The sequence below is a fragment of the Scyliorhinus canicula genome, chromosome 11 (genome assembly GCF_902713615.1).
Source record: "Scyliorhinus canicula chromosome 11, sScyCan1.1, whole genome shotgun sequence".
Taxonomy (NCBI): domain Eukaryota; kingdom Metazoa; phylum Chordata; class Chondrichthyes; order Carcharhiniformes; family Scyliorhinidae; genus Scyliorhinus; species Scyliorhinus canicula.
Genome location: NC_052156.1, coordinates 142423209 through 142436928, shown reverse-complemented (window position 1 = coordinate 142436928; position 13720 = coordinate 142423209). Strand labels below are relative to the sequence as shown.

Genomic DNA, 13720 nt, shown 5'->3' with positions numbered 1-13720 from the left:
CTTGGGTTGGATGATTTATCATTCGGTGCAGACTACTCCCTAACTCATTTACTGCAGCAACTGAAACGTGTCTAATCATGTGTAATTCTTCCATCAGTCACTTTCCTTTACCAAACAAGAAGCCATAAATTTGGAGTCAGTTAAAATGCTCATAAATTATTTAAATTTTAAACAAATATGATTAAATTATCGTGGGCTCATTTTAGACCACAAAGTCATAATGAAATAATCACAGTGCCATGATGCTCTTCTGCCAAGCAGTTAGCTCACACAAGGTCAAGTTTACAGTTATCTAACACTGCCAGAAACAAAAATCATCTTTGCAGTTTGGACTTTATTGTAAATAATTGTTTTGAAGTGATTTATTCATTTTCAAATCACACTGAACGAAGCTTGTGACTGAATTGAGAAATTATTTAAGAGTACGCTTAGCATTTTAAATAGGCGGTTTTGAAAATCGCAGATGTGCGCTTGATGGGTCAGTGTGACACCAGCTATCGCGTGAGGTGGTATTGACCAGAGAGAATAGATGAAAATATTGATTTTTCAAAGGCACTTAAGCAAAGTGCATGGCATTATTTTCTTCCACCATGTTGCCCTAAATTGTTAACGGAGGAATATCAAGGTGGCAAACCTTGAGGGTTGCACCCTTACCTCACAGCCTGCCTTCTGCCAGTTGTCCCTGGAACTGTAGTTAAAAGTCCACCAAATTCCCTTCTGGAACACTTCTCTACTTAGGTCCCAAGGACATTCCTTGTTCAGGTATTGGCCTGGCCTTACCTGCAGAGAAGAACATCTCCAACACAAAATCATGTGTCAAGGCAGTGGGTAGAAGTCTTATCCCAACAGCTCTCTGGAGGAGTTCAGTCCAAATCTGTTCCCTGTTTGATTGCAAATCTATAGCATTAGATAACCCTGAATTTGGAAATCAAAATGTGATTTCTGGGAAGTAAATAATTATTTATTAGAATGTGCTCCTGATGCCATCCTTGCAGGAAGGAACATTATGAGCAATTCAGAGACAACTAGGGTTTGGAACCCTCCTGAGGCCTGCTTGGCCTAGGGTTTGATGCTATAGCTGCAGCATCATCAATCATGTCATCTCTTTCTGCAAGAGACAAATTAAATATTCCACAAAAAGAAGATAGCTTTATGATTATGGTGAATATGGTATAATGAAAGGAAATGAGGCAGAGGTAGTAACTGAGTTTAGGAGTTTTAAAGATGTCATCAACTAGTCCAGTCAAGTCCACAATTGAGATATTTTCTTGTAAATGGCATTTTTTCCCCCTTCTTTATCAAACATGCATAGTTATGTTTTGAGTTGTCTACAGCCGTTGGCCATCGTTGTTCAGTGGTGAGAGTGGCTCACACAAAAGACACAGGTAACAGTCATAGGTGGTATCATAAGGATGATGTATCATGTGACTGGCGGTATTCTGACACAAATTTATTTGGGATAGTGTGATCCAAATGGATTAGCCTATGTGGATCCTGTTTATAACGCAGAGCGATATAGCGAGTAGCAATAACACAAAGCATCACAGATATATGCCTCCTGAATGATGAAAAATTGAAAGGATTTATCTCCATGAATTGAGTTGACATAGCTTCCATTTCATTGTTTCTTTTGTACAAAAGAAGGAAGATAGTTAGCATTCTCAAGGTTCTCTCGAATATGACCTTTACAAATATAGGTTATGACAAAGGTCTTTGATTAGTAACTGAGCACCCAACATTTACAGTAGACACTGTAATATTTACTATTGAAAGGTCAGTTGTCTCTTGCTATGACCACGCATGTCACATTTGTTGTTTGCATTAGCACATGTTTTAAAAGTGATGCATCAAAACAGTTTACTCCAAAGAATGTTTCCCATTCCATTGGGCTCTGCCCAAATACAGGTCCTTGGTTCATTGTCTGCTGATGCTTCACCTTGGGCTTTTTTTAAGGTAGTGGTGGATGGTTCACCATTGCCTTCCACTCTCCGGCAGAGCGAGGAGGCAGGTCCAAATCTACCTCAGCCAGAGCAGGAATTGACCTGTTGGCATTATTCTGGTCCACACATTAGTCATGCAGCCAACTGAACTAACTGGCCTACCAAAGAATGATCCAATGGCCATATTTCTGTTGCAGCCAAAAAGACCGTTTTAGATAAATTCCATCATGGAAGTATGGATAATGCATCTGTCCAGTGGACTTCTGGGAACGCCATTCTTCTTGCTGCAAGGAATACAGGAACAGTTTTGAAATATTTGGTTTTGTTGTTAAAACTCTCTAATTGGCTGCAGTTCCATATGACAGCATAGTCAGGGTTAGCCTCTCCACGGTGAAGTATAGTCTAGCCCAAAGCCCCAAGGAAGTTATTATTACTTCAAAGACCTAAAGAGTTGCATATCATATATACTCAACCCTCAACTTATCGAAAACTTATGTCACTTCCTGTTTGCACTCAGTAATGATTTTCATGTAAAAGATATGGATCACATGAATATGACATCAGGAAAAGAGGGACAAAAGGCTACATCAAATATATGATAAACATCATGGGCGGGATTTTCCGGTCTCTCAGCTGTGCGTTTCCCCGCAGCGGGAGGTAACGCACCGTTCGCTGGCAACGGGATTCTCTCATCCCGTCACTGTCATTGGGGATTCCCATTGAAGCAACTGCACATGCCGCCGGAAACCCGCAGGCTCGGGTGGGCTGCAGTCAGGACCAGCGAATCCCGCTTCCAGCGAACAGCCAGAAAATTCAGGCCCAAAATTCAAATTTAAAGCATCAAAGATATTTTAGAAAAAGAGAAAACCGCCCATGGCTTTTTTCTTTAACTTATTGTAAATCGCTTATTGTCACGAGTAGGCTTCAATGAGGTTACTGTGAAAAGCCCCTAGTCGCCACATTCCGGCGCCTGTTCGGGAAGGCTGGTATGGGAATTGAACCGTGCTGCTGGCCTGCCTTGGTCTGCTTTAAAAGCCAGCTATTTAGTCCAGTGTGCTAAACCAGCCCTTTTTTTCCAGAGCAGAAGCAACAGATTTTTTTCCCAGTCTAAGGAAACATCTCCTCAATAATTTGCTGCTAATTAATCATAGAATGTGCCTATTTAGACAATTGTGGGAACAGTGGCTTGACTCGCTTAAACACCTCTCCGTCTAACATTGAACATACAGTGCTGAAGGAGGCCATTCGGCCCATTGAGTCTGCACCGACCCACATAAGCCCTCACTTCCACCTTATCCCCGTAACTCAATAACCCCTCCTAACTTTTTGGACAAAGGGGCAATTTAGATGTCCAATCCACCTAACCTGCACGTCTTTGGACTGTGGGAGGAAACCGGAGCTGCCGGAGGAAACCCACGCAGACACGGGGAGAATGTGCAGACTCCGCACAGCAGCGGGGAATCGAACCTGGGACCCTGGCGCTGTGAAGCCGCAGTGCTATCCACTTGTGCTACCGTGCTGCCCTTAAGGTCTAACGTGCTAAACATTATGAACATGACCCAGAACTGAGATTACACGAGTAATGCCAGATAGATAGTACAGACCATTGAAAACCTGACTTCTTGAGGATACTTTCATGTGACTACTGTTTTGCAAGTTAATTTTTTATTTTCAACAAAAGGATGATGCTGGGAATGGAATGTTTTCCATTTTGGACACCTGCTGGTTAAGTATCATCTGGTTAGATAGATAGTAAAGTTCAGCCCAACAATGTGTTTCAACCCCATTCTTAGAAGAACATATTCTGTTGCATCAGCACAGTATTTTTACATTCCCACAACACTATAGTCTCTCTCAATAAGATTGCAAGTTGTCCCAAAATAATACAGCTTTATGCATTTGGGCTTATGTCCCACAGGAAAATCAGACTTTTATCAAACAATTAGTTTGGATTTGAACCTATAGCCTTGAGGTGAAAAGCCAGCGACTAACCTACTTCACAATTCAATCAGTCGCATTACTTTACTAAAGGATTCTGCCTTTAGCTTGATCTTAACAATTATTTCCATTTAATACTTCCTTTATTTGTCATTGCTACAGTTTCACTGGAGATTCTAAAACAAGTTCGAGCATGCGCTATGTCGAAACCCAGTCCATGCAGATCGGGGCCTCCTACATGCTGCAATTCAGCCTGGTGATGGGCTGTGGGAAGCCTTTTACGCTGCACGTGGACAACCAGATCAGACTAGAATATTCCACAAACCACGGCCTAACCTGGCACCTTGTACAGGAGGTAAATATAGGAACAAGATTCTCTCGTGTTTTGGACTTGCTTGGTGCTAAATATGCACAGTGATGTCGCCAGAAGCCTGAAGCTTATAAGAACAGGCAAACATACGGAAAAGATGGGTCGGTAAAGGCCAACTGGTCCAACAAGTCGGTCCCATATAGTCATGGTCAATTAAAAATCTTGCTCCTGGTTCATGACTGTATGGGGCGGTCTTGTTGGACCTCTTGGTCTTTACCTACCCACAATTTTTGTGTGTTTGTCTGTTCTCATAAGTTACAAGTTTCTGGCTACATCACTGTGCATATTTTGTTTGGTGTTATGAATTTGTGCAGTCATTATTTAAACATGCATTCAGGTGACCTTCACTGTGAAACCAAATATGTGTTTCCAAAAAATAATGTCCCTTCCTGTAGCTTTATTTGAACTAACACGTTTCAGTTACATTAGTCAGCTTCCACTTAGGCCTTTACTGAAAAGGTTAATGGCCGTCAATTTAGTTTTGAACAAGGTTTTGCGGTTTTCAATTCCATCTTCTCAGTCTGTGAAGACTTTATTTTCATGTCCAAGTTTCAACTGAAACTGGTGCAAATGCTTTCCCGAGAGGTGATAACTTTGGTCCACAAACTTCTTCAATACATATCTTCTTAGCCACGGACTGCCATCTTGGGGATTGTCTAAAGGATTCCTCAGCCACCATTCTCTTCATCGTGGCAAACATTTCACACTCGCATTTTGTGTACAAGGCTGCTTTCGCTCCCCTCTGATGTTTTAACATTTCGACTCTGATAGCTTCTCTAGTGCCACACTCGCACAGACCAAACTAAAATTGTAGTGCTTTCCACTTATTGTTCCTGGCTCGTGCTGGTCAAAACTGACTGAAAGTTCAACTTGCCACAGGACCACACTGTGGTTTGGAAAGAAGAAAACTAAGATTATTTGTTCGAATTTTGAATCTGAAAAAAGTAAATGCCATTTCAGTATGTTTCAGCCTTGTATAGGCCCATGGCTTTCTCAGAATATGAATTGATAATATTGGCAGGGTGACCACTGCAGATTGCAATTTTGAAAATGCCACCTTAATTGATTAATGCAGGAACTAACCTGGGCATATCACCTCAAAACAGGGATTCAGATCTATGACAAGCAAATGACACCGAGGCTGCTCACTGCGAAACAAAAATCCGTTTTGACTTTGCAGTTAGAAAATACAGTGCAGAAGGAGGCCATTCGACCCATCAAGTCTGCACCGACCCATTTAAGCCCTCACTTCCACCCTATCCCCGTAACCCAATAACCCCTCCTAACCATTTTTGGTCACTAAGGGCAATATATCATGATCAATCCACCTAACCTGCACGTCTTTGGACTTGTTCTGAATCCATGTCAGTTAGTTGATTCCAAAACTATACTTTTGGAGCCTTTTGATAGGCAGATGTGGCATTTGAAAAATTTGGTAACCTTGATATTTTCTGGTTTGACATGTTTTCCTGCAGGAATGTTTTCCCAGCATGCCCAGTTGCCAGGAGTTCACCTCTGCCAGTGTTTACCATTCCTCGGAGTTCTCACAGTGGAAGAGAGTAACGGTGTCCCTGCGACAGAAAACGTGGTAAGTAAATCATTGCCGGCTTTAATCCTTGGGAATGGGCCAAATATAAGATGAATCATTGTCTTCCCACCAACTGTCTCATCACATAAATCTGCAGAATGTGAAACCAAAGACTCCAGGTAACTGTGCTTTGATTGGCTCCTCCCCAACCTGTGACTGCGGTTTTAATTATCTTAACAGATGCTATCGGCTCAAATGAATTTTTAATCTCTGTAATGGCCATTAAAAAAATTAACAAGTTTCTGTTTAACATTGATTGAATATGCACGATTCTTCAGCATCTCGGTGGATGCCACAAAGATCACTGGTATTTGAACATGTCTAAGTATGTCAGAAGGGATTTGGTAATCTTCGCACCAATTTCAGAAAGCATTTGTGGGACATTTGATGAAAGCTGATAGACTGAGCCTGCCATTTTTCTTCCAATCATATTACGTACCAAGTGCAGTTTAGACAAATTACATTGGCTATTGCTTCATGAAAATGAATTTGTTTTTATGTGTAGATATTTGCATATCAGCACTGTTGATGAGATGCAGGCAGCTGTTGGGGACAGGTTTTTTTAAACAAACGCAGAGTAATGATCACATTTGCGTTTTGCAGTATAAATATTAAAATGTCGTCGCATTAGCTGGTCCTTGACAGGGGAAGAGCTTGCTCTTACATTCACTTATAATCATCTGAACTTCCTAAGTGGTTGACCTTGAACACCAGTCTGAGATTATATCATGAGTACGACATATCCTGGCTGCCTTAAAGTCAATAATCCCAACGTTTTGCTATTTAGACCACAAAGGACTGTTGAAAGTGACACAGGAACTCCGGAAAGGAAAGTCGTTTTGGGAGCAGTGCACATCATGTGGGAATTTGAGATTCAACCTTCCAAAAATCATGAGCTAAATAATATAGTTAGAGTAGCATTTTTCTACTGGTGCAGTATTAATCCACAGACGCTAAATGCAGTATTTGACAAACTTGAGGCTCATTGATACAACAAATTAACATTTCTGTGTTCGACCAATGCACCATAAGCTTGGGGTTCATTTTGTTGAGGCTTGACTATGATCAGAGGAAAATTTATTAGAATTGGAGGCTTATTATGGTGAATGTGCCTAAAATATTTGCACGCAGATTCCTAATAGGATCCAGATTACATATCCTGTTCAATTCACTCCACCACTTCAATAGCAGAGTAGAGTCACTGAGCAACATCAATGTTCTTTGTGTACATTTACAATGCTATTTGCACAGCATATATTTTTTTGAAATGTGTTTTCTTCGTACTTTCGCCTCTGGGATTGCTGACGGATTTTGAGATACAGTTGCTAACTGTCTGACCTTTGATACTCCACCCAGGTGACCATTCTTTACGTATGAATGAATATTGCCAGCTCCATCACTCATGTTGTTATTACAGCCAAACATTATTAACAGCCAAACATTACGCTGTCCACAAGCGTGGACTTTGCAGAATAATAATCAAGACCAGCAATTACAAAAGATTTTTCCTTCTCCAGTTCAAGAGATCCAGGCCTACACCTTAACAACCAGCCTGGATGAGGTCAGCTAAAATAAACATATGGGGCTGGATTCTCCGCCGGGGAGATGCTCCGTTTTGCCGGCAGCCGGCGGTTTTCCCGATGGCGTGGGGCTGCCCCACAATGGGAAACCCCATTGACTAGCCAGCGTAGTGGAGCATCCCGCCGGTGGGGTGAAACAGAAATGTGGCGTGGCGGAGCGGAGAACCCAGCCCGAGATCTCGGGCCTGTGTGGCCCAGTTACTTTTACCAACTGAACTAATTATGGAGTTACAAACATTCCTTTCACTAGATCTCCAACATACTTTGTAGTCGTGATGGTGATACAGTCAAGTTCCTCAGGTCTATTGGTCTTAATATTCTAAATGGGTTTTTTTTGCACTCATTATTTTAAGTTAAGTAAATTCTTAAGACTAACATATATTTTTAAAACTTATTCAGGTCAAGTGCTACACGTTTTCGCTGGAGCCAGAGTTACTATATGGTTCAGGATGAATGGGCATTAGATGACATATATATTGGTCAACAGTGTCCTGAAATGTGCAATGGACATGGCTGGTGTTACAATGGACTTTGCAAGTATGTTAATGTACTAATATAGCAATATTGACTGATCAGTAGATGTTTGTATACATAGGCACAGGAGTAGACCAATCAGCCCCTTGAACCTGCTCTATTATTCAGTTTGATCATGGATGATCTGTGCTCCAACTCTATTTACCTATTTGATGCACACACACTGATACCCTCAGCAAACAAAGTGTGGATTACAGGATTCTAGAAATGATCAAGACTTTTTTAATGTTTGAGGTCAAAGTAAGGTCCATGATGGGGTGAATTGTATTTGGATGCATTTGAATGCCTTTAACTCATTCCATTTTATTAGCTTTAATTACACACTTGATCGCCTCTTTAGGCTAAAAGACCGTATTTATGTTTATGGCCTTACAATCACAGCAAACGTGTGTTTAATCATCCTTTTAAGGTAAATTAAGTTAAAATTCAACATTTTGACAAAGCGCAGTGTCGAATCACAATTCAGTCGCTGAAAATGGTCATTTTTTTCCCTTAAAGATGTGATTCAGGTTATCATGGATCTACCTGTAAGCCAGAGGCTATGTTGCCTTCAACAGTAACATGTGACTTTGAGAATGAGGCTGTGATGAAGAACGATTGGCAGGAAGTTATTGGTGGACAAATCGTTAAACCAGAGCAAGGCTGCGGAGTCATTTCCTCAGGTTCATCGCTCTACTTCTCAGAGGTACAGTTCACTCTTCACCCAATACAACCTGAACCAGTGTCTGTTTAAAAAAATAAGTGGCTTTGGTACCACGTGAGGATTTGTTCTCATTGCGTGCCATTTTGAAACTTGTAACCAAAAACAAACGACTGTGAGATCCCATAATAGCTTGTTTGTTTACATCAGTGATCTCAGTCAGGCATCAGTGAGAATGTTACAATGGGTATTGATGACCCCAGATTAGTAAAAGGAAAATCACCCACAATATACATCCTCATATGACCTCTCCTTTAAAGTGTAGATGTGAAAAATCAAAGCAAAGGTAGCATGATTGTTGTGGTGCCAACCATCTCTCGCACCATGTCGTCTCTGCTGAGGCTCTCAATTGAAGTATAATCACTTGATGAGATGTTGGAGATAAGCAGGTGTTCTTGGAGCTGCACTGTGGCAGAATTCTCCCAACCAGCCCGTGCCGGGTTTGGTTGTGGGTGGGCACGGTGAATCTGGGCGGAGACACAAGGTCAAAAGCATGTTGGCATAAGATCACGTTGAAATTCACCCAATGACGAGCTAATGGTGGGTCGCTCCTCCCATTGGCAGGTAGCGCAAATGCCATTTGCATTCACTTGCATCTCATGAATGCTCATTAAAGCACCTTTGATAGCTCAGCTGGTAGAGCGGAGGACTGTAGCTGTTCCATGGCCATCCTTAGGTCACTGGTTCAATTTTGGCTCGAAGGACGTCATGAATGCTCATTAAAACAGTTACTGACTGGCCTTTCAATCATGTGTCACACCAGAGTGAAATTACAAGGTGTCAATCCTGACTGCTAATGAGTGGCGGACATAAGGCAGTCCTCAGTTGGCCAGAGACTTTGGGATGAGTGCAACAACCTTCCTGCCATGGTGCTGCGCTGCCCCTGATGCACTGTACATTACTCACTCTGCCAGGGCAGACCGGTTCCTGCCTCCATCTCCATACCAAGCCAGTCTTCATGGGCAGTACTGTGCTGCTGGACCCATGTACCCTCCGTGTCACCATCTCAGGTCAGTGCTGCAAACTGTGGTTGAGGAGTACAGGGGTCTCCTTCCTCCCTGGTGCCAAATACCAGTGTCTATCCGGACAGGACTGTGCTTCAGGACTCATGCAACCACCCCAACAAAAGTCCAAAGGTCGACTGGGGGTGGAGCGTGAGGCGAGGCCGAGGCATGCAGAGGGGCAAGGAGGTGGATGAGGAACAATAGATGACAGAGGGAAGACCGAGGGGAAGGAAGCTGGATCCCGACAAGGCTGCATGAAAAACTCACAATAAAGAGGATAGCACATAGGGGCTGGTTTAGCACAGTGGGCTAAATAGCTGGCTTTTAAAGTAGACCAAGGCAGGCCAGCAGCACGGTTCAATTCCCGTACCAGCCTCCCCGAACAGGCGCCGGAATGTGGCAACTAGGGGCTTTTCACAGTAACTTCATTGAAGCCTACTTGTGACAATAAGCGATTTTAATTTCATTTCATTTCACATCGTTTGCTGGAAGTGGGTGCACAAAGACTCCTGATGTGGTGGGTGGAGGTCCAAGTGGGGAATGGGTGCCTGGCAGGTGATGGGCTCTGAATCAAGAATCAAGAATCAACCCACCTCAGTTGCTAGCATTTTCCCTCTGGGTTGCTGACATAGAATAGAATCATAGAAATTACAGTGCAGAAGGAGGCCATTCGGCCCATCGAGTCTGTATCGGCTCTTGGAAAGAGCACCCTACTTAAGCCCACACCTCCATATTATCCCCGTAACCCAGTAACCCCATATAACTTAAAGGCAATTGATCATGGCCAATTCACCTAACCTGCACATCTTTGGATTGTGGGAGGAAACTTGAGCACCCAGAGGAAACCCACGCAGACACCGGGAGAACATGTAGACTCTTCACAGACAGTGACCAAAGCGGGAATCGAACCTGGACCCTGGCGCTGTGAAGCCATAATGATAACCACTATGCTGCACGGTCTGGTGAAGACAGGTGGTCTGGAGACAGTGATAGGAGTGTGCTGTATTGATATTTAAACATGGTGCTGGTACCTTCGAACAGGCCAGCTGGCGACAGGTGAGCAAATAAGCTGCCGGCCCACCAGGTGGTTGTGGGTGGAATGTGCTTGTGCATAATTAATTAGGTTCCAAGTACTGAATCTGGTGTGGGGTCCCACTATCCTAGTCAATTGGACAGGCACCGTGGAGCCACCCACCACTGTACTCAGTCTCAAAATGGGAGAAGTCAACCCTGTGTCTTTGAGGGGAGCAAAGCTGCCTTTGAGCTCCATCCAAAATAACAGTTTATTTTCTTTTTCGTGTGGACAAACAACAGTGATCTTTTTCACTCTCCACATTTTGTATGTCATTTTCCCAACTATTCTACATACATTGTTGGTTGCAGTAATAATGCTGAACTAAAAGGCACGTCAGATGCTGTAACATTAAAGGTGTTTTACATTTACCTACTTGTCCAGAATGGGAAGAGGCAACTGGTCAGCTGGGACCTGGACACCCAATGGGTAGACTTTATCCAGTTCTACATTCGGATTGGAGGAAACACAGGCTCCTGTAACATACCTGACAGCAGAGAGGAGGGTGTTTTATTGCAGTACAGCAACAATGGTGGCATAACCTGGCAACTACTTTCAGAAATGTACTTTTCTGACTACAGCCAACCCAGGTAAGACTCGGGGAGGGAGTACATACATTCCATGGCTTGTTTTTTTTTAGATTTAAGTCAATTAAACACACATTAAGGCAACCTTGGATACCATTGCACCAGGTAACACAAAGCTATTCTTCAAAAGTACTTTTGTGACGTCTCTCAGAGAAACAATTAATTACAGTAAAGTCCTGCTATCAGTGCCAACTCTCATTTCAGCTTTGTCGAGCAAATTAAGTACTGTTACCTCAGCCAAAGGAATGTATGACCACATCCTGAAGTGGTTTTCCCTGATTCCTCTGGGGATGACAGCTTCCTGGTATAAAACACACCTGCCCCACAGGCCACAATTTTTCCAGCAGTGGGCTGAACAATGTGGCTGCATTGCGACTACATGTGGGCCAATGCTCCTTCGCAAAGTGAGTTAAAGAATTTTGGCTTTTCCATCAGAGGAAGGCATCAAGTGAAGAATATGGTACGGTACCGGACCAGACCCCCAATTTATATCAGGAAGCCAGGCGAGAAACCCCAACAATTTCTCCATTTGTAAACCATGAGGAAAGGATATTTCACCCCCAGGAGTGATTCTGCTGACAAATAGGCATTTTTTTGTATTAAAACAACAGACACAGGACAGGGCTGAAAAACAAAGCTAAGAATGGACCCAACCCCGTCCATGAGTGACATCACAGTCTGCCTAGCTGTTAATCATTTAATCACAGCTTCAGTAGGTATATAGGCCGGGTTTCTCCACCGGGGTGATTCTCCATTACGCCGGCGCCCGGGGGTTTCCCGATAGCATGGGTCTGCTCCGCAAGGGGAAACCTCATTGACCGGCTGGCGTAACAGAGAATCTCGCCGGCCGGTTGGTGCAGAAATGTGGCATGGCGAGGCGGAGAATCCTGCCCATAGAGTGTGATTTAACGTGCAAAAGACAGAGTCCCGTTTTGGTGCCTATAGTGGGGTATTTCTCTGCACCTGCATCGCCCAGAACAACCCTGCAATCTAACGGGACGCTACCATTTTTTTCGGCCTTGGCAGGGAACGTCGCGCCGAGGCCACACATACTTAATTTTTTCAGTGCAGGAAGAGTATTCGCAGATCGGGGCGCCATCTTTAAATGCTCCCACCATCTGCTCCTCCATCGCGGCCTCCGGATCCCCCGCCCCATTGCCCCAACCTACCTCTTAGGTGGACCTCGAGTCCCTGCTCACCCCACCTCTTAAGGGCAGGAAACCCCCGGGTGCAATCCCTGGTGGAGGCAACCTGGCACCTGGGCACCGTCAACCTGGCAGTGTCCCTTCCAACCTGACAGTGGCACCCAGGTGGCAGTGTCCATGTGCCTGTCTGGCAGTGCCAAGGTGCCCGGTGCCAGCAGGTGTGCTTGGGTACCACTCTGCCCACAGCCCAACCACCCAGGGGACTCCAGTGGCCTGGGAGAACTCCAGGTACCATTACATCTGATCCATGTTTGTGTGGACCAGTGTTAAACAGTGCCATGGCGACATCTCACATGATGAGGCCTTGGGAGAGTGCAGCACAGACACATTTAAATGAGCCTAATTGCTCATTTAAATAAGTTAATCTGGATCTTGCCTAGTGAGGACGAGATCCAGATCTTGCAAGGTGTCTCGAGCATCGCAAATCTCGCGAGACACCTCTTGCAAGATTTAACGGCCTCATCGCGTTACCAAGTAGGGCGTGGCGAGGCCATTAAATCGCGCCCTAATCTGGATACCAGAACCTAAATTCTTTAACAACATTACTGCAACAGACACATAATACAATATACTTAAATTTTCCTCACAATCTGCACTCACACCTTGGCAGGAGGGAATAAAATAAGGCTCACCTACATCTGGTCCAACAGTGAATTAGATGTGTCTTTGCCCTCATGTCTGAGAATGGTCCAAGCTTATAGAGCTATGGAAAAATACATTTACTGGTAAAAAATATTAAACTGAACAGAAATCATTCTGTTTTCTGATCATTTTCTGTTCCACTCGACAGATTTGTTTATTTTGAGCTTCCGGCCTCTGCCAGGACCACCTGTACCCGCTTTCGCTGGTGGCAGCCCGTCCATTCAGGTGAAGGCTATGACCAATGGGCTATTGATGACATCATCATTTTATCAGAGCGACAGAAACAGATCATCCCCGTCATCACGCCAACAATACAGCAGGTAACAAATGTGACCATTTTAACTCTGGAACTTTACTTGGAGGAAACCCAGTTAATGAATAAACCTGGAGTCTCCTGCCACCAGGAGTGTAAGATAAAACCCATTGTGTTTAACTGATGAAAAGAAAATATTACTTTACATCCCCAGATCTGCAGTCAATTAAATTATGGTTTCATTAGTGGTGAGATTGATGGGTTAAGTCAAATGTCCCTCTTGAACTCCCATCAATGATATTCATGA

The 13720-nt window shown here is 43.6% G+C and overlaps 1 protein-coding gene across 1 annotated transcript in view; it reads left to right on the top strand.

The window, feature by feature from the left end:
* Positions 1–13720, top strand: part of LOC119973445 (reelin-like) — a 415628-nt gene that overhangs the window by 254036 nt on the left and 147872 nt on the right. Inside the window, 6 exon segments of the mRNA XM_038811578.1 lie at positions 4041–4233; positions 5724–5836; positions 7816–7953; positions 8449–8635; positions 11111–11316; positions 13309–13480. Of these exon segments, the coding sequence (XP_038667506.1) occupies positions 4041–4233; positions 5724–5836; positions 7816–7953; positions 8449–8635; positions 11111–11316; positions 13309–13480 (1009 nt within the window).